This window comes from Solanum tuberosum, unplaced genomic scaffold (genome assembly GCF_000226075.1).
Source record: "Solanum tuberosum cultivar DM 1-3 516 R44 unplaced genomic scaffold, SolTub_3.0 scf00378, whole genome shotgun sequence".
Lineage (NCBI taxonomy): Eukaryota > Viridiplantae > Streptophyta > Magnoliopsida > Solanales > Solanaceae > Solanum > Solanum tuberosum.
In genome coordinates this window covers 431,214-457,853 of record NW_006239300.1, presented here as the reverse complement: position 1 = coordinate 457,853, position 26,640 = coordinate 431,214, and the positions used below count along the sequence as shown (strand labels likewise).

General features: G+C 35.0%; 5 protein-coding genes across 11 annotated transcripts; 1 reads left to right on the top strand and 4 right to left on the bottom strand.

Moving 5' to 3' along the window:
• The first annotated feature begins 200 nt into the window (after positions 1-200).
• LOC102590062 (uncharacterized) lies at positions 201-4,858 on the top strand. Its single transcript, XM_006361894.2, has 4 exons — positions 201-1,148; positions 2,313-2,479; positions 3,006-3,434; positions 4,508-4,858. The coding sequence occupies exons 1-3, from the start codon at positions 259-261 to the stop codon at positions 3,212-3,214; spliced, it is 1,266 nt and encodes a 421-aa protein (XP_006361956.1). The 5' UTR covers positions 201-258; the 3' UTR covers positions 3,215-3,434; positions 4,508-4,858.
• A 3,307-nt stretch (positions 4,859-8,165) lies between these two features.
• LOC107057785 (uncharacterized) lies at positions 8,166-9,143 on the bottom strand. Its single transcript, XM_015302742.1, has one exon. The coding sequence runs from the start codon at positions 9,141-9,143 to the stop codon at positions 8,166-8,168; it is 978 nt and encodes a 325-aa protein (XP_015158228.1).
• A 6,014-nt stretch (positions 9,144-15,157) lies between these two features.
• On the bottom strand, positions 15,158-17,371 carry LOC107057786 (uncharacterized). Its single transcript, XM_015302753.1, has 2 exons — positions 17,243-17,371; positions 15,158-15,972 (listed from the first exon to the last, which is right to left on the bottom strand). Exon 2 carries the CDS (start codon positions 15,803-15,805, stop codon positions 15,284-15,286), a length of 522 nt encoding a protein of 173 aa, XP_015158239.1. The 5' UTR covers positions 15,806-15,972; positions 17,243-17,371; the 3' UTR covers positions 15,158-15,283.
• Positions 17,372-17,598: 227 nt separating this feature from the next.
• On the bottom strand, positions 17,599-20,052 carry LOC102591738 (L10-interacting MYB domain-containing protein-like). The gene is made up of 3 exons (XM_006361898.2): positions 19,954-20,052; positions 18,642-19,001; positions 17,599-18,347 (listed from the first exon to the last, which is right to left on the bottom strand). Exons 1-3 carry the CDS (start codon positions 20,050-20,052, stop codon positions 17,808-17,810), a joined length of 999 nt encoding a protein of 332 aa, XP_006361960.1. The 3' UTR covers positions 17,599-17,807.
• A 1,675-nt stretch (positions 20,053-21,727) lies between these two features.
• Positions 21,728-26,318, bottom strand: LOC102588643 (methyltransferase-like protein 23). 7 transcript variants are annotated; one of them, XR_001471556.1, is made up of 8 exons: positions 26,087-26,318; positions 25,865-25,969; positions 25,599-25,685; positions 24,887-24,937; positions 24,520-24,613; positions 24,347-24,431; positions 23,979-24,212; positions 21,728-22,319 (listed from the first exon to the last, which is right to left on the bottom strand). XR_001471556.1 is itself a non-coding variant. In XM_015302750.1 (8 exons), the coding sequence occupies exons 1-7, from the start codon at positions 26,216-26,218 to the stop codon at positions 24,041-24,043; spliced, it is 726 nt and encodes a 241-aa protein (XP_015158236.1). In that variant the 5' UTR covers positions 26,219-26,318; the 3' UTR covers positions 21,728-22,319; positions 23,998-24,040. The 7 variants fall into 7 exon arrangements, 3 of the variants coding, with proteins under 3 accessions (XP_015158236.1, XP_015158235.1, XP_006361955.1); XR_001471559.1 differs by having other exon boundaries at positions 25,865-25,928; positions 26,087-26,201; XM_015302750.1 differs by having other exon boundaries at positions 23,998-24,212.
• Between the last annotated feature and the right edge of the window lie 322 nt (positions 26,319-26,640).

The following is a 26,640-nucleotide window of genomic DNA, read 5'->3' as shown; positions in this document are numbered from 1 at the left end:
CTTATCTTTATTTCTTATTCATTATTTATAGATTTCTCTCATGTTACAATAGTACACCTATTTTGAATAATTGATTGACAAAAGAAATAAATACACTTACTTTGAATAATTGAATTACAAAAGAAACAAGTCAAAGTACACTTATTTTGAATACAGTTGAAACAAAAGAAACAAATATGGATGCTTGCCCGCGAAATTCTAATATTGCCAACCACCAACTTCAACTTCAACTTCACTTTGATCACTCCTGCTACTTCAATGGCTTCTAAAAACCCTAATTCCTCTTCAATGTATCCTCAACTACTAATTGACCAAAATACCCCTTTCCCCTCTTCAACCTCTCGCCAAAACCTTTACCCAATTATTGACATGAACGACCTTGTAGAAAATCTCTTCCCTCAAAATGATCAAACTGCCCCTGAAGAACAGCATTATTCACCATATGCCCCTCCTGAAATCCTTGAAGAAACCCTTCTCGTTATCCCCGGTTCCATTCTTCACTTGATTGACAAGCACTATTCCATTGAACTCGCCACTGGCGATTTATTTCTACATCGTCTCCGACAAGGGAACAATATCGTCGCTCTACTTGTTAGTGTTGGAAATGAAATCCAGTGGCTGTTGACTAAGGACCTTACCGCGGTAAAGCTCGATGATTCGCATTACTTTTTCTCATTTCAAGCTCCCAAAGACGATGAATCGGATACAGAATCAGTCGGTGATTCGTTGAATTATGGTTTGACGATTGCTTCCAAGGGACAGGAGAAATTATTGAAGGAGCTGGATGGTATTTTGGAAAATTACAGCAATTTTGCGGTGCAGAAAGTGGAAGAAAAGGCCGCGGTGGGATTGGGTGGACCGGTGGCGAAGGAGTTGTCACTGGCGGATTTAAAGTCGGAGAAGAAGAAGGAGGTGTTGGAAGAGCGATGTGCAGCGTATTGGACGACATTGGCGCCCAATGTGGAGGAGTACAATGCCAAGGCAGCAAAATTAGTTGCTTCAGGTTCAGGACACTTAATAAAGGGGATTTTGTGGTGCGGAGATGTTACTGCAGATGGATTGAAGAGGGGGAATGAGGTTCTGAAGAATAGGTTTAAGACAGGTTCGAAGACTAAGGTCAGTCCTGAGACGTTGAAGAGGATCAAACGGTATGACCTTTCTAGGATTTGGTGGACTTTTGCTTTTTCTTGCTTGGCTGGCTTGATGATTAGCTAAATATCTTTGTTTTGCTGTTATTGTTTATCGTTTTGATAAGCTATCTTTTGAGTTCTTGACTGTTTTGCAAAGTAAGGTCTAGTATAGTGAAACTACCTGTTGAATTCTTAAATGGGCTATGAAGGTACAATGTGAAGGGAAGTGCTTCTGTTTATTCTCTTCACATGGGAATGCAGGCAAGTTGAAGTAGAGGAGATCTTTTGTAGCCCCACATCCACATAATAGGTGACAGCCTTAAGCCTTTAGTATTTTAACGATTGGGATGAGTCAATGTCAGTGGAAGGTGTGATTGTGGAAGTGTTGAATTAGAAAACTTGCCTTTTTCTTTCGTACACAAGGCTTTCTCTTTTGTTTTCTTGTGACAAACATTCATTGAGTGAGAGGATATTGATGGGAGAGATGGTTGCTTGATATTAAGGTCATTTGGAGTGAAATTTCTAATTTAGTCATTACAAGGTAATATCGACTATGACTCTTTTATATATCACTTGACTGGTATACCAAGGTAGGGGTAAGGTCTGCGTACACACCACTCTCCCCAGAACCCACTTGTGGGATTACCCTAAATATAGAACAAGAAATACGAGGATACAATGGTTTCTAAGTTTCTGAATGTGGAAAGAAGAGGATGCATATCCACTTGCCAGAATAGCATGATGGGAATGCTCTCTGTTTCTTAGAGATTTGCTAATCCAATTAAATTGTTGGACTAAGAAAGTTAAGATATCACTTTCTTAACTGTTTTGGCTATAAATGTATTGAAACTGATTTTCAGTTTTAATAATGTGTCCTTAAAGTCCATCTATCGAACCAAGATAATTTTGGTTCATCTGAGTGTAACTAGTTTCTATTACTGATGATGTTCCTTGTTACTGCAAATGCCTATCAATATGTATGGGAATAAGCAGCACAAAAAGTTTGATTTCATCTATTTCCACTCCTGGCCCCTGGGAAAGGGACTATCATTAAACTGGATTCTTTTTTCTTAAGATACCTCTTGCTGATGGATATGAATGTCCCATTAAGAAGGTCTTAGATACTAATGTGAATAGTCAATGTAATAGTTTTGACGTATTTGTTGGGGTGTGTTTTTTCAGTGTTAAGAGAGTGACAAAAGTGACAGAGAAAATGGCAGTTGGGGTCCTATCTGGAGCTGTGAAGGTTTCAGGATTCTTTACTAGGTCCCTTGCAAATTCCAAAGCAGGAAAAAAGTTCTTTAGCCTCCTTCCAGGGGAAATGGTTCTTGCCACTCTTGATGGATTTAGTAAGTCGCGTCTTTTTTTCTCTGTTCTAACTAATTTTGTGGAATTTGTATGCCTCTAAGTTTGGCAATTCTGATCCGTATTTTTGGATTAAGAGAAGAGAAATTCCTCCTCTCTTTTCTTCTTTTGTTTTATGATAATCTATAAGAGCACAGAACTAGCAAAGGGAAAGACAAGGAGATAGGAGAAAAGACAAGTTTTACTTGAGTTTCTAATGGCATAATTCAACATTTAGATGTTGAACTACTTTGAGTAATTGTTTTATGTTTGGGTGGCTCTTGCTTCCTCCCCCAACCCTCTCGTACAGGATGCCAAGTGGCATAAGGGTGACAAGAACATTAACTTTATGCATCTGGCTAGTACAATATGTATATTGTAGACTTGAAAGATGATATTTGGTGGTTTCGACAGAAGTGTATATGCTGGGTCTCACAGCAATGCAATTGTCTTTGGCACAAGTATTGTTTTTTGTTTACAAGTTAATGACTTAATTTGGAAGAAGCCTAATGCAGATATTCTTGTTAATAGGCAGAATATGTGATGCGGTTGAAGTAGCTGGAAAGAATGTGATGTCTACATCCGGCACTGTGACAACTGAATTTGTTTCTCACAGATATGGAGAAGAAGCAGCTAAGGCAACCAGTGAAGGGATTCATGCTGTAGGGCATGCTTTTGGGACTGTGTGGGCAATAAATGATGTGATTTCCCTTAAAGACTTCTTTAGCTCCTCTGATTAGCTTAACAACTTTGAGCTTATCTCCTTGAAGCCTTTTGATACAACCTCTTACTTCATCAAAAAGAAAAAGAAAGTCTCTGAACCCCAAAAGTGCCTTGAAGCCCACTGCCCTGGCCAAATCTGCTGCTAAAGCTGCTTCTCCGGTCTCTGCAGCTGATAAGAAGGCTAAGAATTTCAAGTCGTCACGTATAAGTGTGACCTTGTTTGACCTACCATTGCAGGTGTGTGCTGTCAATTAGAACCCGCTCTTAGATATTTCACTTCATTTATATTATTAGTCATGATAAGAAATATAGTCCATTATTGTAGATATGCTGTTTTAAATTATAATGTCAACCCAAATTCTCCATCTGTTCTTTCTACGCTCTGGTTTTTATGTATTATTTGTAGAATGAGTAATTGATAGTGGCAGACACTTTTGAACAGTAGCTTTCATCATTAGGTTAACGTACATGTTGGTGGGTTGCAATCATGCATTAATGGTTTTTTTTGCTGAAAGAGTCCCTCAACCTTCTTCTTTTCCTTCTGCACAATTTTGTTATTGCAGTTGTTAGTATTTCAGATTTTATGATGATAATATTGTCAAGGATGATGCACTCATGTCGGTTCAACTGGAAAGAAAGGAATTCATTGAATTGTTATTAGGGGAGTGAGGGACAATTACTGGTGTGGGGTAAACTGCTAATAATATTAAAGAAAAGTAAGCCAGAGACACACTTAGGAGGGCACTCTAGTGGTCAATGAAGTTGGTGCAAATTTTGGAGATCAGGGTTCAAATCCCAGCAGAAATAACAAACCTGGTACTTGTGTTGGTGGCGGGGGAGGTAGCAGTTACCTAATAGAATAGTCATGCAAGCTGACTCGTACACCACTGTTATCCCAAAAAAAAGAAGACGATGGACTTATTATGAGGTTTTTTGTGTGCATCATGGCCCTCAACCCCTTGGAGTTCTATGGTTGAGTTGTCTATATTGATTATAAGTGATTTAAAGTAAGTTCTACTAGCAATAGTTAGAATTAATTACTGGTAAATCTTTGTAGAATCTAGATGTCCATATTTAGGCTTCTGCATATCAGCTAACGTAACTCCAGTTCCAACTTTTTTTGTGTGTTTGTTTCATTTGGTGCTATCAGGAAAGCCGTGTTTTGATTCCAATGTGTTCTTAATTACTCTTGACATCTAGAATATGATGAAGTTAATTTTGGACTTTTGCCAAAATGCAATTTGTCAAAAATTAACAGATGAAATAGACACTACATGGACCTCACTTTGTTGTCTTTGCTTTTCTCTTAGGTATCAATGCGCTATTCCTTTGTACTTGTAAAGCAGTATGTTGTCGTGAGAAGCTCAATTTAGCTGTGTCTCTTATTAGCAAACTGATGTCAATGTGGGTGGTGGAGACAAGCAGCTCTTAGCAATGACCATTAGATATCACAAGAAAACACTCGAGATAACAGGCATTGGCTCTGACCTCTTCATACTATTTTTGTGTATGTGTGTGGTATATACTAGTGAGAGCACCAACCCACCTTCTGTAAACTGTGAATAGTTCAAGTTTTCAGTCTTTATCTTCAAATTTATTTTTATGTGATACCAACTAGTTAAGATTAAGATTTGGTTATTTGTTATATTGAATTAAATTAAACACTGGACTTAGTGTATTCAACAACAGTTCGCCTCAGTCATAGTTTTGCTTAACAAGCCTTCATTCTAGTTTACATTGACCAGAAGTCATCAAATATGCAAACTCTAATTTTCTTGGCGTTTGTTGTTATAAATCTGCAGTGGTAGCTGATCAGTTAGCCTTAGTGGTATAACTACCATTTAAGGACGCACGCATAAAAAGCTGTAGTTGAAATCTCAGTGTTTAATTATGAGTTCTACTTGGAAAAAAAGTTGAAAACGATGAAAAAATCAAAGCTTGTGAAGAGAACTGAACCGAAAGTATCAGAGACACTTGAGGAGAAAATAATAAAACACAAGATGGCCCATGCTGGTCTCAAACCTGCAACCTTCACATTATTAGCACAATGCTCTAACCAAGTGAGGTAATGGGCTCAATGTTGATTTGCAGCTAACCATTATCTCTATAATCCAAACAGTGCAGTTTTCTTGTCAAAATCATATACAATTCTTCAAAGAATGAGTTGTATCAACCATCACAGATTACTCTCAACTCCATAGATTTGTATGACCAATATAAAAATCTTCGCAGAAAAGTGGGATTTGATCCTCATCTTCTTGTGGTTCTGGTCCTTCTGGAATGTAAGGAACCATTGATTCAAGTATAAAGGCAGCATACACAGCAAGTTCTTTGTGGTAAGTAGCAATGTCATAATCAGGACGAACAGAGCATTCTTCTTCTTTTGCAGCAGCCACATTTGATTCTTTTGCGACGAAACTAACAGAGGGAGTTTCTTGATGAACCACAGGAACAGAGCATTCTTCCTCTATTGCAAGTAAACTAACTGGGCTAATGTTCCCATTCAAATTCCATTTAACTCATCAGATTGAATTACATTAGCAGAACTGAATTTCATAGTTTCTTGACATTGTGTAACTCTGAAGTTTTGATGATCTTAACAAACAATGGGCCCTGGTCCCATGAGTATCGCATGTTCCAGGACAAATGTGGAACAGCTGTAAAAACTGCCAACTCTGTTATGGTTGGCGAGCACGGAAAAGAGGACAGAGCTCTCAGCCAATGAGATCACACTAGGTTGTTTCGCTGAGAGCATATTATACCTTTGTTGACGAGAAACTAACACACACACACGTCTAAGAATTTTGGCATTAGCAGCTTTCTCTCTCTTGAGCAAAAGAATAAACTTTCAAGAACTACAAGGGACCTGATAGAGTGAGTCTTAAGTTTGTTCATCGGAAAGTTGCGTTTTGTGTCTTAACTTTGTAAGATCTATTCCTGAACTAAAAAGGAACTTAGATCGTATTACCAGTTAAAATGATTGGTTCCAATGATTAAAATTCTCGAGAAAAAAAGAGAAACAAATTATCGCAACTTGTCTCGACAAGAAAAAGATGGAATCAAAATAAAATTGTGGCTGACAATATTTTTACTTATAATATTATTTTTGAAACAATGCAACAAAATGAGAATTTGAAATCAAAATTTGTCGATGATTAGAGAAAGAGAAATGACATGAACGACCTTGTAAATACACCTTTACCTTCACTACTACCTCACTGGCTGACTCGGTTGATCAAATGGATTCTTTCTGTATAGATAGACGACCTTCACTACTAAGACATTGAACCTTGGTCTTGGTGGACTGCATTCTGATAAAATCAATGAAGAGATTAAACAAACGTTCCAATCGGAACGAAAGAAAAAAAGACAATAAAGAAACAGAGGTGCAACTCAGTAACAAAAAGGGCCAGCTGATACTTTAGATCTTAGATTGTTACATTCCTATGTTTTGATGAATTAACTAACTATGAGATCTGGTAGAGGGATCTGATCCCTCGAGTAGGAGCTATCCAGGATGAGTTAATGCAGTTGTAAAGCTGCTACACCTACTGGGGTAGGTGGGCCTGATAGCTTAGGCGCAGAGCTCTCACCCAATGGCAGTCTACTAGATTGTTTTTGTTCAAAGCAAAAGTCATCTCTCTCAATAAAGCACTATTCTCATAAGCAGTAAGGGATGTACAATAGTCTTTAGTTGTTATTTGAGTTTAGTGTCTTGTGTTCAAACATTGTAAGATCTATTCCTATGCTATAAAGGATCATAGATCATTTCAGTTGTAATGTCGAGTTCATGGCTAGAGTTAGCCGTGGTGTGTTCGATTGAAGTTTATGTTAACATCACCACAAGTGTCAAAAGAGGTAATGAAATCCCATGACTTAATATTTGCTAATAGGCCACAACTTGTTTCTGTACAGATTATAAGATAACATCCCCAGCCTTTCATTCTCTCCTTCTGGAGACAGCTTAGGAAAGTATGTATCTTGGAGATTTTAAGTGCAAAGCGCATTCAATCATTTGAGTTGATTAGGGGGAGAGGAAGTAAAGAATCTTATTGAAGCAATTTCCTTGACACAGCCACAAGTTCCTATTGATATTAGTAAAATGATCTTCTCGATGACGAATAACATAACAGCCAGGGCAGCATTATTCACCATCTGCCCCTCCTCCCCTGTTCCATTCTCCACTTGATCGACAAGCACTACTCTCTACTTCAGTACTTGTTCCTGTTGGAAATGAAATCCAGTAAAAAGGCCATTGACTAAGGACCTTGCTGTGGTAAAGCTCGATGATTCGCATTACTTTTTCTCATTTCAAGCTCCCAAAGACAATGAATCGGATAATGAAGAAGGTGTTGGAAGAGTAATGTGCAGCGTATTGGACCACATTGGCTCCCAGGAGAGAAAGCGGAAAAGTTAGTTGCTTCAGGCTCAGGACACTTTTTAAAGGGGATTTTATATTACTGGCTTACTGCACATAGATTGAAGGTATGGCCTTTCTAGGATTTATCATTCAACAAAATAAAGCTAGAGGAAAACAATCAGAAAATTAGTACTACTTATAATTTAACAGATGAAATACACAACTAGCAACTAGTTAAGATTAAGATTTGGTTGTTTGTTATGTTGAATTAAATTAATCACGAACTTGTAAAAAGACAAGATGGTCTCGAACCTGCGACCTTCACATTATTAGCACGACACTCTAACCAACTGAGCTAATGGGCCTTGATTTGCAGCTATCCATTAATCTCTTTAATCAAAACAGTGCAGTTTTCTTGGAATTACATTAGCAGCACTGAATTTCATGTATAAGGAAATATTTTCATGAAAAAGTAATAATTCTAAACCACAAAGTAAAGGACTGGTGTAAGAAGAAAAGTGAAAGTGCATTGACAGATAAAATTAAAATCATACACAATTCGGCAAACAAAATTTTAAGAGTTGAGTCGTATCAACAATCAGCTACTCTTAACTCCAGAGATCTGTATAATCAATATAAAAATCTTCGTAGAAAAGTGGGATAGAATCAGCTTCATCATCTTCTTGCTGTTGCGGAATGTAAGGAACCATTGATTTGAGTTGAGAGGCAGCATAGGCATCAAGTTCTTTGTGGTAAGTAGCAATGTCATAAACAGAGCATTCTACTTCTTTAACAGAGGGAGTTTGTTGATGAACCACAGGAACAGAAACAGAGCATTCCTCTTCTATTGCAGCAGACAATTTTGATTCTTTGAACACTAAACTAACTGGACCAATTTGGTTCCCATTCAAAATACTGTTCGACTCATCAGATAGAATTACATTAGTAGTATTGAATTGTTCCAAATCTTGAAACTGACTCTGAGCAAAAACAGCACTGAATTGTCCCAAATCTTGATTTTCTTGAAACTGATTCTGAGCAAAGAATTCCACAGTTTCTTGACATTGTGATGCAGAAATTAGCACAGAATCAAGAAAATTCTCTACATTGTGATCCGAAGGGATGTTAACCTGAGAAGAATTGACGCTCCTGGTAATGCGACATACAGCAAATTCCTCCTCATGTCGAATTTGACCACGTAGTCTCAAGGCCTTTAGTATATTATCACTAGGACGATATTCTTTCATAATCCAGACATGGTTTTCTTCATCAAAACGGAAAGTTTTCTTGAACCCAATCTTTAATCCTTTTTTGTTGTAAACTGGTTTACCATTGTCGATTCCTTTCCATGAGCCGCCACCACCAACAATTCCCCTGTTGAAGTTCTTACCATTCCCTTTTTTTTTCTTTAACTGAGTAAAAACATGATATTCAGTAGCAGTAGTCGCCGTGGTATCGAATAACTGAGAGGGTTTGTTGTTCCCATACAAGTCTACGAGTCGAATTTCGTCGCATTCAACAGAGATACCAGTAACAAATTTGAGAAGATACCTAAGGAGCTGTTCATCATCAATATACATCCCCATATTTGATCGAAAAAGAAAAGAAAACAGAGGAGTAGAAAAGAAAGAAGAAGAAGAAGAGAGATAATATATATATTGTAGAAAGAAAATTAACGAGAAACCGTGTAAACAAGAAACGCTCAACAATTCACACGTAATATAAAGTTACCGTTAACTAATTTTTGTGCCTTTTTTTTTATTATAATATGGTAACTAAAATTTTATTGTTTTAATGCTTCAAAAAATAGTCTAATCACTTGACTATTATGAGTAATAAACAACTTGAGTGAGATTATAAGTGAAATAAAGCCAACATATGCTTTGTATAATGTTTTGAGTTTATTGACTATGTGGAATAAGGATAATAATATCATTGTGTTACAACACATCCCTTTAGTGGGATTACTATCTAATATAAAAGGTGGAATATTTTGCTTATCTCATCCCGTGTACCAAACGACTTCCTAAGAATTTTCAAGACACTACCTTGTCTTTGAGTAAGCGAGCGTAATTACCAGTATGGATTAATTACTTTAGTCTAATTCTATACATGTCCCTTTTGTACTAATCATGATTAATGAATGTATATATTATTCCCTCCGTCCTTTATTAGAGGTGCATTTTCTATTTTACACGGTAATTAAGAAATCATTAATAGATTGATTAACTTTACTATTTTGTTCTTTGTTCATATCAATGCACATAAAATAAGTTAGAAAAATAATACACAGAGTATAGGAATAGCTATAGTATTGAGAATTGTTCAAAATTCCAAAGGTCATACTAATTGTACGGATAAAATGGGAAAAATTTAATTAATTCTATCCTAATTTAGTGAGTGATCAAGTAATATGAGAGTATGAGACAACTATTTTTAATAAGATATCCATCCGGGGACAAATGGAATATCACCTTAATTTAGTGCTTAAACATAATAAATACTCAATACATAAATTAATGTACAACATATTTTTTTCAAGAATCCTTTTAACTTTTCTTTTGGTCCTTTTTAAATACTACATATATTATCACCTTTATTTTGCATACGAGTAGTAGCCCATAATATAGAGTTAATAAAAACCAACGAGGGTTGTGGTGTAGTGGTAAATACTCTTTCATCTTTAATCATATATTTGTTTTACAATTAGTTTATTGGTGAGATTTAGCTTCTCTACAACAAGAAGACATTGAAAAGGTATTAAGAATATATTTAGATATCTTTGAGGAACAATTGATATGAGATTGTTTTATTCTTATACATTCACGTTAGAGGTGATTGATTATGCAGATGTGGATATTTGTCTAACCCACATAAAGCATGATCTATTTATTTACATATGGAGGTACATTTACATCATGGTGTTCGATGAATATAATAATAATTGTCACTTCTTCGAGAATCTAGAGATAATAGTTATTTTAAAGATAATCGAGAGTGTGTATGGTTAAGGTCAATAACTCAACATACTTTACAATTATGTCATCTTTCTTTAAAAATAAAAATTTCAACAATATTGTATGAAGATAGTACTGTTTGCATAGCTCAATTGAAGGAACGTTTCATCATAGGAGATTGAACAAAACATATTTCACCTAAGTACTTTTTTACGCATGATCTTCAACAAAATGGTGAAATAGGCAAATAGTTATTCAACAAATTTGTTCAAGCGATAATCTTGCACATTTATTACTATAGCATTACGACTGTCAACATTTGAGAAACTAATATATAAGATTGGAATACATCATTTTCGAGATGTCAAACAAAGTTTTCATCACGAGAGCGTGTTTGCCTATTCATTTTCTCTTAGGTCTTAACTAAGATTTCTATTGATCTATTTAACCCAAACCGTGCAGTTTTATTTTCATGTATAAAGGAAATATTTTTATTAAAAAATAATTATAAACCACCAAGTAAAGGACTGGTGTAAAAAGAAAAGTGAAAGTGCATTGACAGATATACAATTGGGCAAACAAAATTGTAAGGCTTGAGTTGTATCAACTATCACCAACTCTTAACTCCATAGATCTGTAAAACCGATATAAAAATTTTCGTAAAATGGTGGGATAGAATCAGCTTCATCTTCTTGCGGAACCATTGATTCGAGTACAGAGGCAGCATATGCATCAAGTTCTTTGTGGTAAGTAGCAATGTCATAAACAGAGCATTCTACTTCTTTAACAGAGGGAGTTTGTTGATTAACCACAGGAACAGAGCATTCCTCTTCTATTGCAGCACACAATTTTGATTCTTTCAACACTAAACTAACTGGACCAATTTGGTTCCCATTCAAAATACTGTTCGACTCATCAGATGGAATTACATTAGGAGTACTTAATTGTCCCAAATCTTGATTTTCTTGAAACTGATTCTGGGCAAAGGCAGCACTGGATTGTTCCAAATTTTGATTTTCTTGAAACTGATATTGAGCAAAGGATTGTCCCAAATCTTGAAATTGATTCTGAGCAAAGGATTCTTGACATTGTAATGAAGAAATTAGTAGAGAATCAAGAAAATTCTCTACATTGTGATCTGAAGGGATGATAACCTGAGAAGAATTGACGCTCCTCGTAATGCGACATACAACAAATTCCTCTTCATGTCGAGTATGACCACGTAGTCTTAAGGCCTTGAGTATTTTATCACAAAGACGATATTCTTTCATAATCCAGACATGATTTTTTTCCTCAAAACGGAAAGTTTTCTTGAACCCAATAACTGATTTCTTCTTGTCGTAAACTGGTCTACTATTGTCAACTCCTTTCCATGAGCCGCCACCACCAACAATTCCCCTGTTGAAGTTCTTACCATTCCCTTTTTTTTTCTTTAACTGAATAAAGACATGATATTTAGTAGCAGTAGTGGTGGTGGTATCGAATAACTGAGAGGGTTTGTTGTTGCCATACAAGTCGACAAGTTGAAATTGAACAGAGCTACCACTAACAAATTTGAGAAGAGAGATCATGAGTTGTTCATCATCAAAATTCATCCCCATATTTTACCAAAAACAAACAAAGAAGAAAAAAAAGGACTAACGCTCCAACGTGCCCTTTGGTATGTATAGAGAGACAAACCGTGTAAATTAATGGATTAAGCGAGTTTTTTTAGGATTGGAATCCATTTTTAGAAACTCACACATAATTTTTAGTTAGTGACCGTTAACTAAAAATATGCCTTTTATTGTTTTAGAATAGTAAGTAAAATTTTCTTTAGTTAGTGTTGATTAGGATAAAATCGTGTAGTCTATGAATATATTAATTAGCTAAATTTTATTCTTTCTTTTTTTAGTTTTTGTTACAAAAAAGTTTGATAACGTAAATAATTTATTTTTCATTTCAAATATAGTTAGATTTAAATATTTGAAATTTTTTGGGATGAGTTTATATTAAGAATGTGTATAATTAAAAATATTATATTTTAAAACAAATGAAAGAACAGACTAATTCGTAAAAAATTTCAATTAAATTAAATTTGAGTTGATGATATTTTTTAGACTAAAAGGCGATAGGAGCTCATGGACTTGGTATATTGTATAGGAATCACGCCCATACTCGTGTTGAGTCTTTTGCAAATGTTGACTAGGTTGGATCTAAAAATAATAGAAGACCTACTACATGCTACTGTGTTTTTGTTGGAAGGAACATAGTATTATAAAGGAGTAAGAAACAAAATGTCATATCTTGATTCAGTGCAAAAATTGAGTACATGTGGCAGTCTACTAATGAAATTATTTGGATACATCATTTTTTAATTGAAATTGGGTTGAAGCATCATACACCGACAAAAATTTGGTGTGATTAGTGATAATCAAGTTGCTTTTCATATTGCCTCAAATTCGATATATCATGAAAGAATTAAATATATTGAGGTTGATTGTCATTTTATTCGACTGATCACTCACAAAACATCAAATTTCCATTTAAAAAAGATAGATCATCTACTTTTAAATCGAATAGACGGTAAAAGATAATAAAATCGAATAAACAATCTACATTTACACATAAAAATTGCAAGTTGTAGTTTTAATATGTATGTAATTTTATAAATTGTTTGAAATACAAATGATTAGAAAATCACATATATATCAACAAATAATACATTCAATTAAGATCACAAACATCATGTGGTAATATATTTACCTTTCAATTAGTAAATGTTAAACAACTCACATTTCAAATATTGTATTGATTTGTACTCGATGTGTTTAGCAACAAACAACTTTCTCTAAATAATAAAAATTGTAAGCTAATTTATTCAAATATTGTATTGATTTGTACTCGATTTGTTTAGCAACAAACAACTTTCTCTAAATAATATAAATTGTAAGCTAATTTATTCAAATATTGTATTGATTTGTACTCGATTTGTTTAGCAACAAACAACTTTCTCTAAATAATAAAATTTGTAAGCTAATTTATTCAAATAAATTTACTAGTACAAATATAAAACATAAAATCGAGAAAATAAATAAAATGATTATAAGGATTTGATGGATATTTTTGTCTCTACATAGATTAATCTCATGGTATTAAATCATATGTATTACTACTAATATTACTAAATGGAAGGCATATAACCAAAATTCCTACCAAATATAAAACTAAATAATACCATACATAATGCATGAACTATTTCTCTTAATTCTTCCTACCAAACGACAAAGAATAAATAGTCATAATCCTTATAATATACATAGACAACTTAATTATAGGGATTGATAACAAATTTGTTTCCCTTAACTTAGAGTACATGTATATATTGATTATTCTCCTTATGTCGTCGATTACATTAAGTTAGAGACAGATTTAGAAGGGTACGGTATGGTCCAGTGATCAATGAAATTGGTTCATCTGAGTGTAACTAATTTCTATTACCGATGATGTTTACTAAAAATGTAGCATGGAAGCTGCCATGTTAGATTTTTAATGATAGATAAGTATGGAAAGGGTAGTGTTATCAAAAGAGGAAAAAAACGTTTACTTTAATGTAAAGAGACGCAAAAGGAGAAACAATACATATATATATATATATATATATAGTCTAAGACTAATAATTATAAGCATGAATGATAAATATATAATCTAAGAAATTGATCCTTTTTTAACAATGAAGTGAGATATAAATAGTTTAGTGCCGCCTCTTCAAAAGTATATTTTAGCACCTTGATGAAGACACATTAAGCGAGACAAAGTGTTCAACACGTTTGAGCCTCACTTCAAGACTTAAGCACGGTATAGAGGTAGCAACACGCTATTCCTCTATACTTTGTGAATCAGTGTGTTGTCATGCGGAAACCTCAACTTGGAACAAATTGTACAAGTGAAACTGTGTTTAAACATGAACTCTACTTGGAAAAAAGTAGAAATTTTGTGAATGAAACTTGACCTTACAGTTTCACGCAACTAACTGAAAAATGATGGAAAAAATCAAAGTGGTGAAGACAACTGAACCGAAAATATCAGAGAGAGACTTGAAGGGAAAATAATTAAACACAAAATGGCCAATGCAAGTCTTAAACCTGTGCCCTTTGGCACGACGTTCTAACCAAGTAAGGTAATGGGCTCAATGGTGATTTGCAGCTAACCATTAATCTCTTTAATCCAAACACTGCAGTTTTCTTTTCAACTATTAAACCTTTTAAGAAATATTTTCATAAACCAGATTTAGAAACCACAAAGTAAAGGAAACTGAAATTGTTATGAACGAAATTCTGGATACCAACGTCATACAAGTAGTTATAGGGATGACAAGAGCTATTGGGCCGAGAACAAGCAATAGGGCTAGGTTAATTTGGGATCCGGATTGAGTAGTGGGCATGGAAACGACTCCATCAAAAAAGGTAGTGCAATGTGATTTAGGAATTATGCAAATTGTTAAGAAAAGAGTCTGATTCCTCTCATCTCCGTTCTTAGTCTAAGCTTCTCATTTCCTTCTATCCATCTCTGTAATTTCTGATCTTCTTCCCCTTTGATTACTTTCTGAGTTTCGTTTTAAGAATCGCTAGTGGTTACTTGCTTGTTGTTTCCAGTTCTCAATTGTATTTTGTATTGTCAACGATTATAATAGATATCCTCGTTGTGTGGTAACTTGAGTTGTTACAGAAATGCATTGACAGATAAAAACAATTAAAAACATAAGAATGAGTTGTATCAACCATCACAGATTACTTAACTCCACAGATTTGTATGACCAATATAAAAATCTTCGCTGAAAAGTGGGATTTCATCATCATCTTCTTGGGGTTCTGGAACGTAATTGTTTCGAGTATAGAGGCAGCATACGCATCAAGTTCTTTGTGGTAAGTAGCAATGTCATAATCCGGACGAGTTTCCACAGGAACAGAGCATTCTTCCACTTCTTTTGCAGCAGGCACATTTGATTCTTTTGCGAGTAAACTAACAGAGAGAGTTTCTTGAAGAAGCACAGGAACAGAACATTCTTCTTGTATTGCAGCAGGCAATTGGGTCACATTTGATTTCATGTTCCCGTTCAAAATACTGTTTAACTCATCAGATGGAATTGCACTGGATTTCAAAGTTTCTTGACATTGTGATGAACAACTGCCAAGAAAATTCTCTGAATTGACTTTCCTCCTAGTGCTACATACAGCAAAATCGTCATATCGAATTTTACCATGTAGTCTCAAGTCCTCTAGTATTTTATCACTAAGGCGATATTCTTTCATATACCAGGTTGGGGCTTGGTTTTTTTCATCAAAACGGAACCTGATCTTGAACCCAATCACTGTCTTTTCTTGTCGTAAATTGGTTTACTAATGTCGGATCTTTTCCATGTGCCGCCTCCACCAACAATTGCCCTGTGGAACTTGTTACTCTTCCCTGCGTTTTCCCTCTTTAACTGAGTGAACACATGATGATGATGATGATGATTAGTAGTAGTTAGGGATGCCAAATGAGCGGGTTGGGTTGAAATTGGAGATATTAAAATGGATTGAAATAGAAATCGGGTTGGGTCTTGACCCGCCCAAGTTTAGTTTGGGCTCAAATGGATTGGGTCTTGACCCGCCCAATTTGACCCGATTAATCTCAATAATTTTAACATAGTATATTTAACTTTTATAATCACAATGCAAATTTTAGCTCAAGATTTTATTTTTTTTAAAGTAACAATAATTTTTTTATTTTAACGACGAGAATCTCTCTCTTTCCTATTCCTATCCCGATGGGCTGAACTAAAGCTCTTATTTTCTGTTGAGTGATAGTTCTAGTATGCCTTGAATGAACCCCTTGAAAGCTTGATGCAAATAAATGAATTTGTATTCTATGTTTCCTAGCTATATATCCCCATTTAATTTTGGTCATTAAATAAATAAATGACGAATAACTAATTGACTGCTTTTCTTTCGGTTAATCCTTTCCCCATTCCTAGTCTATTAATAGCAAAATGGATTTTTCCAATGTATAAAATCAAAATTCCAATGGTTTTGGCTGCTCTAACCTTCCCGACCATGATTTTTTTTTTTAGGTATTTCACTGCGAAATAAGAAATTGTAATGAATAACATGCTCCCACACATGTATCAATTTGGGGCATGAATCAAAACCTTGAAACCACCACAATACCAAATTGTGATAATAGACCAATACTGCAGTGAAGGGTGGCAACTTGGACTACACAATGCTCCAGATAAAAAGTAGCATTCGAAGGAATTGTTTTGGTGCAACAAGTAGAAAAACTCAAGCAAAAGAAGTCGGAAAATGGCATTCAAAGAGCTTGAGAAGAAGGCTTACTGAGCTTTGATTGTTGAAGTTCAAGTATGACACTTTTTCTATACCTAAAACCTCTACTAGCCCAAATGTAAGAACCCTGGGATCATGGTTGAGAGAGGAGCAAAGGCTGAGGATGACAAGGCCAAAGTATGACAAATTAGACAGTGATAATAACACGGGTGATGACATTGAATAATCTCCAGATTCTACTCACTTGGTATCTATACTGGTGAGAGGCAACATGTATAGTCGAGGTACACACAAGTTGACCTGAACACCACTAGTATAAAAGAATAACCTAGCTGACAGAAATCACTAATGTGTGGACACATGCATTTGAGTTGATACATAATAATCAAGCTAAAGATAAGGATGAGGTGCACAATATCTTACCTTGAGAGACACTGAAACAGAGTGGCTTCGCTGTGATCCAGGCAGCCACAATAGAAGGAAGAGTTAGTTTTGACTTGATGTATATATAGAATTCATCAAAAACCTGGTAATGCAGATATTCTGAAGAGTGAATATCAAAGGTAAAACCTTTCTGACAGAGTACGGTTGATGAAAGTGGTGACTACGCTTTGATTAATTTTGTGCAAGACAAGCTACTAGGGTTTGTCATCAGAGGATGTTATTAGTTTAGAAGAGATTTAGCTTCCACACTGGTTATAAATAATAATGAACAGAAACAATGGCAGATTTCATCCGAATGTATGATGAGTGTACTCAATTTTTTAACAAAATGCTCCCTCGTGCAGCAATTTTCAACTCCTGCCAAAATTTAATCTCACAGTTGCCAAATTCTGAAATAGATTCTTACTCCTAGTTGTTAAAAAGGAGAAATAATGTGGTCTATACATGAAGCTTCCAGCTCTGTAAAAACCAATAAATGACTACTTGAGATAGGATATGGTTGCTTACTTGAATATAACAAGATTAGGAGAACTTAATTTTTAAATTAGGGAGGACCAGACAATTTGCCAGTCAACCAGGTCAGCCGCTTCCCAACGTTGAGAGACAAGAAAATCTCCCTAGCTGCATGATTGTTGAAGAGATCCAAAGTAGCATAATAAACTTGGTCATTGACACCTTCCAATTTATCCAACGCTCTAACACAGTCGGTTATGGTGAACTTGTCACTGCACTTCTCAACAGCAGAAGCTCTAAGTCTTGAAGCAGCAGCCATCTCGGATATAGCTCTTGCAATAGCACCATCAACCCCCTTACGCCTTTTCTTTCGACCTGTATCAGTAGGTGAGCTCACAGATTGAATAATTTCTTGCTCATTGGAATCAGGACCTTCTTCAGACTCTGAATATGACAACTCTTCCTGGGACAGTGTTGGAGGTTGAGAATGAGATGATGAACCAGGGAGACGGTCCTTGTGCATAGTAAATCCATTATCTGTCCCTCTACTTCCAGAATCCGCAAATATCACGCTCAGTCCCTTGTAAAATGGGCAGCCTGTGCTCCTTATGGTCTCCACATCTGGATGTTCCTGATTAGTACATGTCAAGGAGGGGTTTTGTGATGGATGATTTCTATAAGAACAATATAAAGACCTTGGCATGAAAAACTTATATATGGTAAACTGCAATCCGTCAATAAATCACTTTTGTGATCCATGAATGAATTACTTAGGCATTGAAAAAGGACGTTTCGTTCACAAGAATCTTCTGGAATTAGGAGTTATAAGAAAATAAAAAGGAAACCAGAGTTCAACTTGCAAACAGAAAAGTGTGTCCTAGCAGCTAAAGTATTTCTTTTCAGAACAGAAAATGTGGGAACACACCTTCATGTACCGATCCCAAGCTTCATCTGTTGCTGTCACTAAACCTGTAGTTTCATCCCATTTGAAATCAGTATGATCAAGTAGCAATTTCATAGTAGCAAAAAGCTTTCTTAGTGCAGCATATCGATACTTCAATTGCTCCCTCTCCCATGTAAGACCGGTTCTTTTATGAAACTCATCACAAATACATTTCCAACCTTTCTTGCTAAAAGATTTGTTTTGTTTATTCCCTCCTTGAACTTCGTCTACCATTAACCCCACCAATATTATAGTAAGAGATGTGGTCCACTTAGCTCTACACTGGGATTCTCGCTGCTGCACAGTTACCTGTGTTTTCAAACGAGCCGGCCTCCCAGCCATCTATTTGATTGAACAAAAGTACAATTATTAATTACAGCAGTATTGCGCCTTACCATGACAAGCAAGAACAACTCAGAGATAACAGAACTTCAAGCTTGAAAACTTTTGTTTTTCATCTCAAAGAAGGCATTCAAACATCCAAGTAATCTTCAAAGATGAATACATGTATCACCAAAGACACTTGCATTGAGAATTTAGTATTTACGTAAAGATTGAGGCGTTATCCAACATGAAGTTTTTATCAAAAGGAGAAACGGTATCCTCTAGTTAACAAGACGTTATGTACCAAACACTAAAGAATATACCCTCTTCTTCCATTTCCTTAAAGTTTCAAATTTTCATGCATACACAGATGCAAATGAACTAATTCGCCTTCGACCTATCACAACAATTAGCAATTTCAGTGAACCTTTTACCCGGAAACTATAACTCAATACTAGAAAACAGCAATTTCACATTTGTTAACTCACAAACACCAAAGTATATAATTTTTTTCCACAAAGGAACAAATACATAAAGGTCTATTGGCACTCAAGGTATGACACAGTAGTCAATAGAGTGATTTGAGAAGTTCAAATCACAACAGATACAAAAACATTAGGTGATTCCTTTCCATCTGTCATACAGATATCCCGTTAAATTAGTAGAACAGACCAACATTGGACTTGAAAGAATTAAAGTGTAGTGATGACAACTTCATTGTGGCCACTTGGATACATGGTTCAAATCTCGTCTGATCACTAATCACGCGCCAAAAGTTAATCCAATTCGATTATAAGCTTGATAAAATTCTAAAATTTCCACTTTATACAATTCATAGTAATCAAATTGGTGAAAAAGACAGCCCTAGAAATTACGAAACAGAAGAGAAATTATGTGATCTTTTTTATATGAACAATGCAGACGAATAAATAATAATAATAAAAATATACATCGAACAGAGAGAATTTACCTCTGAGCAAACTGCTGCTGTAAAAACTGACCTACTTTCGTTACAGTAAACAACTGGATTTTCCCCTAATTCACAATTTCGGCCATCCAAACACGGCATAGCCCTTTTTCTCCTTGTGCGTACGAGATCAAGAGAATATATTTTATAAAAAACCCAAAATCTTCTATCAATTTGCACTTACACCCCCTAACCTTTAACGGTAATGACAAATAGGCCGAGGTTTATTTTTTATTTATTTATTTCGGCATGATGTTCGGTACCCACATTGAGGGGCTAAAGCCTACCTAACAAAGATAACTCCCTATCAAGGAAAATTCGAACTCAAGACTTCTGGTTAAGAATGAAGAAGTCAGGGGCGGCTCTACAGCTTTGCAAAAAAAAGCATGCCCCAAAATTTGAGGGGCCTCATTTTTTTAAAAAAATAATAGGTTATAAGTATTATTTTTTAAAAAAATAATAGGTTATAAGTATTATTTTTTAAAAAAATAATAGGTTATAAGTATTATTTTTTAAAAAAATAATAGGTTATAAGTATTATTTTTTAAAAAAATAATAGGTTATAAGTATTATTTTTTAAAAAAATAATAGGTTATAAGTATTATTTTTTAAAAAAATAATAGGTTATAAGTATTATTTTTTAAAAAAATAATAGGTTATAAGTATTATTATTTTTAAAAATATCGAGAAAATAAAAACTTTTTATAAAAGAGCAAAGAAGTAATAGAAGTTTGACAAATTATTAATACTCTGTCTCAAAGATTAAATAATTGACTATAATAAACTTCATAAAAAATATATATTCAAATTTAAGGCCTTCATTCGAATTTGTCTTTAGGCCACCGATTTATTAGAGCCGCCCCCTGGAAGGAGCATTTACCACTCCGCCACAACTCTGGTTGGTGGCTGAGGTTACTCTTTACTCTTTCCAATCGAATTTTATCTTCTATAGTTTGAATTTATCTTTTAATTTGTGAAGAAAAAATATAAGTACTATATTTGATATTTAGTTAAATGTAAAATATGCACAAAGGTTTTATTCTTGAAGTGTTTGATTTGTTTTATCTCTACTAGTCGTTTTCCGGCTTAACTTTAACATTTGTCACGTGGGACTAAGTAAATAAACAAAATATCCATTTTTTCTGATATATATAACCGTGCAATATTCTGAAACATGTACCTGAGCAAAGAAATACCTACGAAAATATTTTGAAAATCCAAATTTAGATATTCAAAATTACTACAAATTATAATTTTTCTTATATTAATATGATGAAAAATATAGATGCTGGTCAAAATTTATATCATTTGGCTCTAAAAAGAAATTTGTGACAAGTAAAAAGGTAAGGAGGGAGTGTACAATTATATGTTCTTATTACTTTGACTTCAAAATTTGTAACTAACAAAAAGGAGACTTGGAAAACAAGCCACTTATGAAAGGAATAACAGTATTTATAAATAAAGATTAACCACTTTGTTCCTATAATTGTGGTATTTGAACTAGCTTGTGAGCACAAATAACTTTGTCCACCAAGACGGGATAAAATGATTTTTTTTTAAAAACCTAGTATTTTGTCTCTACTGTAATTTGTCCCTCCTCTCCTATTATTTTCAAGCGATGCACTAACCGCGAGATCACATCCCGAAAAAGAGAAGGGAGGCATGCCTGGTTTATACAGTACCCATTTGGCAAGGTTCAGCAGGCTGCAAAAAGGTAGGCAGACAAAAGTAACATGATATATCTACTAACAATAGAAACTTAAACGCTCTCCACAACTTGTAGCAAACATGCCTGCAACCAAATTCACTATTTTAACCAACCATTTCAAATCAACAAATTCAAAGAAATAACACAACTTTGGCCTTCTTCCTATAAATAGCCTTTGCCATTCTTATGTACTTGGCATAAAGAATCAATGTCTTATTTTGTACCATGTTGAGCTCACATGTCCTGAGGCAAGTCAAACAAGCAGTTGAGGAGGCCACGAAGAAGGACAAAACAGTGCCTGCAGCACTTCCAAGGATGCATTTCCATGATAGTGCCATCCGAGTACACAACCACAAACCTTATTCAACTATAAAAATCCCATAATGGTTAAACTCTCTCACACTTCCCCCTCCCATTGCTTCTTCTTTTTACGATTTTATCCCCCTTTTACTTTCTTGACGGGTTGCGATGCTTTGGTTTTGCTGAACTCCAAGGGAAAAACTTGGCAGAAAAAGATGGTCCTCCTAATGTTTCTTTGCATGCATCCTATGTCATTGATAATGCAAAGAAAGCAGTTGAAGCTCTTTGCCCCAGCATAGTCTCATGCACATATACTTCAGCCTTTGCTGCGATAGATGCACTGGTGATGATAAATTTCCCCCTATGATAAGCAGACAGAATACATATAAAGAGGACAGCAATGCAGTAAATCAGTTCCTTCTAATATTAATTACTCTAGAATGCCCAAAAAATAGATAAATGGTATGACAATTGACAAAGTCATACACATTATACAATGGGAGAAAATTAGTGATTTCCTATCAATTAGTGATATCGCGCATTAAAGTTATTTCTTATTTTTTGACATGGTATTACCAAAACAGGTAAATACAATCAATGTTATATTCTACCAGCTTAATAAAGTTGATTTGCTCTGGTGGGCCTTAGTGAATATGCCTGAAAATGAAAAGATGGGTGAATATCAAAAGCTAGTGAAACAGAACAGCTGCCAAGTCCAGCATTGAACAAATCGACTTCAACAAAGTTTCTCTCAGAGGGGTCTATCAATTGAAGACTTGATGGCTCTCTCGGGTGAATATGACAAAGCTCCAAATCTCACATGGTCTACTCTATCTCTAGAGTCTAGGAGTTTTTTTCCCATTGCTCATCATGCAATAAATGGATACACAACTTCAATACCACCTATGACATTGACATTACATTACACCCAGCCTTTGCAGCACTCTTGAAGAGCATATATTCACTGAAACATGGGAAGACCCATAGATCCATCATCAACCACCTTTATAATAATATATAACAAGCTAATTCTCCAGTGGAAGAGCTTGTTTTATTCAGAACAAGCTTTATTCAAGTACTCCAAAACTAAAGATATGGTTAATGATTTTGCTAGCTCAAAAGCAGATTACTCCAAAGTTTTTTCCAATTCTATGATCAAAGATGAGCAGCCTTACAGGAGGTGACATGGTTAAAAAAATTGCATGACAGTTAGCTGATTAATTCAAAGTTAATTCTACTTTTATCTATCATTCCCTGTATTATCATAGTTCATTATATTGAATGCAATAACAAGCAAATTCTCCGGTGGAAGAGCTTGTTTTATTCAGAACAAGCTTTATTCAAGTACTCCAAAACTAAAGATATGGTTAATGATTTTGCTAGCTCAAAAGCAGATTACTCCAAAGTTTTTTCCAATTCTATGATCAAAGATGAGCAGCCTTACAGGAGGTGACATGGTTAAAAAAATTGCATGACAGTTAGCTGATTAATTCAAAGTTAATTCTACTTTTATCTATCATTCCCTGTATTATCATAGTTCATTATATTGAATGCAATAACAAGCAAATTCTCCGGTGGAAGAGCTTGTTTTATTCAGAACAAGCTTTATTCAAGTACTCCAAAACTAAAGATATGGTTAATGATTTTGCTAGCTCAAAAGCAGATTACTCCAAAGTTTTTTCCAATTCTATGATCAAAGATGAGCAGCCTTACAGGAGGTGACATTGTTAAAAAAATTGCATGACAGTTAACTGATTAATTCAAAGTTAATTCTACTTTTATCTATCATGCCTTGTATTATCATAGTTCATTATATTGAATGCAATAATTAGAGGAAATAATGGCTCTTTTCATAAGACCTTGTTGCACTAGTCACTTCTATTTAGTTGATCACAAGTTATTGCATAGAAACCTGAACTATTACAAATTATGGTATCATTTAAAAAGTAAAAAATAAGAGGACAGCAGCAAAGATTTTTAAAAAGCTATATATTTGACAAGTAGTGGATCACTGACTTACAGTGGAGGAAGTAAAATACGTCAGCAGAACCTAATATTTGGCACCATCACGCTTGAATTCAGTTACATCAGTTTTTTCTCGTCTCCGTTAGCTGTGTCCAAAACAATCTCAGCCAATTGAATGTTACCACTCAAACTAGACGTCTTGTACGATGGCATGAATGAGAACCCATCAAGAAGCTTAACACACTTCAGGCCCCATTTCACCATCAAAAATCCAATTAGGTGATGCCCACTACACATGGTTTAAATCAATTAGAGGAAACATCTCCCTCAGAAGTTGGATCATCTATACCTCCGAATGAGCTAAGTACACAAGAAAAGAATCCTTAGCTGAACCTAAAGCAAGAAAAGAAGATAGAAATGCACCTTCTGTTGTGATATGTAGTAATAAAAATGGATGATGGAGTACTCTGGAGTAAAAATGCCACAGTTGCAAAAAGATCATCAAAGGCTTGGTAACCATGCAAGATAGACATTTCAACTTCAGTAGACAGGTCCAGAAAAGAAGGAAAGAACAAGATAAATAAAGATAATCCTACCACAACTGTCATATAGGACATCAGCTCCAAGGATAATGTTTGGGCACAGACAGAAGGTTTGTGTACCCCACACACCCCATGTAAGTCCGTGTATCTAGAAGAAAAAATTGAATAAAATACTTCAATGACAGCATGGGCAATGTGAAAATGAAAGACCTCAAATAGATATCTTGCACAAAATAAAGGCATGAAAGAAGATCTTCATAACACCTACGGAGGAGACACGCATAAAAACTATCACTGTTCGAAGGCATTCTGTATGCTCTTAGATACTCAAGTAAAATGGACACAGTTTACCCCTTCTACACAAAATGCATCATGTGGAATGAGAAGTTGCATATATAGAAAACAAAAGCATGCAGATTACCTTGCATTTGATATCATTTAAGTCGCACTGTCTTCTCATATGAGTGAGCACCTGTATATCAACAGAAAAACAGTTCTAGTAAAACTGAAGTAAGTATCTTGGTGCATATATGGGAGTTCAAGGTGCTGACAAATAAATTCTTCAAAATGTTTGAGACATTCTTACTCAGGATCGGTACTTTCTAGCCTACCTACTAGCATCAATTGTTTAGTAATTCAATGACATCAATCACTACTGCAACTTCAGATTGTTGATCACTAATACTGAAGCAACATGAGTGTGTGAGAATAGGGTCAATGGCAGCTCTATTTCATATAAAGCATCCCCAGGACAAATTCTACAAGTTAAAACCCAGAACAGTCCAACAGTTTCTGTAACCATATTACTTCGATTACCAATACTGTTGTGGGGCACACCAGATTTTTCATGACAACAAAGGCCTCAAAATACACCAAAACACTTTACACTCCAAGGTGATTAAGATAGAGGGAAAAAAGCAAAGGGCTTCTCCTTTACCAATAATTCCAAATACTGCATTCCTGTTGTGCGATATTATATGCCCAGTTCTTGAACCCAATTTAGATTACCAGTAATATAGATATGTAACACATCCATAGTTTATTAACGGGGTTAAAACACTGTTTCAAGGGCTATGATCAAATAATGAAGTCTCAATTCAGTGTCTACTGAAAAACTAGTAACAAAATCAGACCTCTGATCTGTTTGAATCGTCAGTCAGCGTCACATCTGCACCCACTTTTGCAGCAACCAGCCCAGGCAACGAGGTCCCTGCCCCAAGCTGTAAACCATATGATGAATAAGAAGTAGATAAAACACTAATCAAACTAAGACTAAAACACAGTACGCAAAATAGGCAACAAACACTGCTAGGCTTCAACATCAATTTGCAACGAAGTCATAAAATTTTCAATAACAGAAAGAACAAGTAATAGAATAAAGCAAATTCAGGTTCATTACCTCAACCACAGATGCGCTAGTAAAGCGCGACTTTTGTTGCCATACGTACTCGGCTAGAATAATACTGCAAGGCCATACGAACAAACCGTACTCTTCTTTCATGTTCTAGTTACATGCCAAAAGGAAATAGCTATGCTGAGTTCATTCTTCTTGTTTTTCTCGCTTTTGAAATTGTACATAATAGAGTTGTGAAATTAGAGAGATTTAAAAGAGAGGAAAGACCTCGATAATGGTGACGGAGAAGCCATCGGCGGTGTCTTCAGAACTTCCGAAATGGTGGCGAGAAAAAGTAGTCATTACTTCTTCAGCCGGAGACGTACCCGCCGGTTCGCCGTCGTCCCCGTAATCTACCATGCCGCCGTTGGGAACCTCTAATTTGATGTTTTACAAATTTATCCCTTTGATTTGCAACAATTTTTCTTATGCTGCTATATTAGAAAGAAACTTTTGTACATATCGCCCTCAAGGGTGTTTAATTTTTTATCATTCTATATTAAATAAATGCTTTATTATTATTTTTGGGTTACTAATTATTATTATTATTGACTAGAGATCTTATAAAATTACATTAAGGGTGTGTTTGGTACGAAGGTTTCCAATTTTCTCATGTTTGGTTGGGCTAAATGTTTTGGAAAATGTTTTTCAAATCAACTCATTTTTCTCAAATTTAAGGAAAATGACTTCCCTTCAAAACTAACTTAAGGATAACATTTTCCAAAACTTTCTTCCAACTTCAAATTACAATTATTTTTTTATTGAAAAAATCAATTTATTTT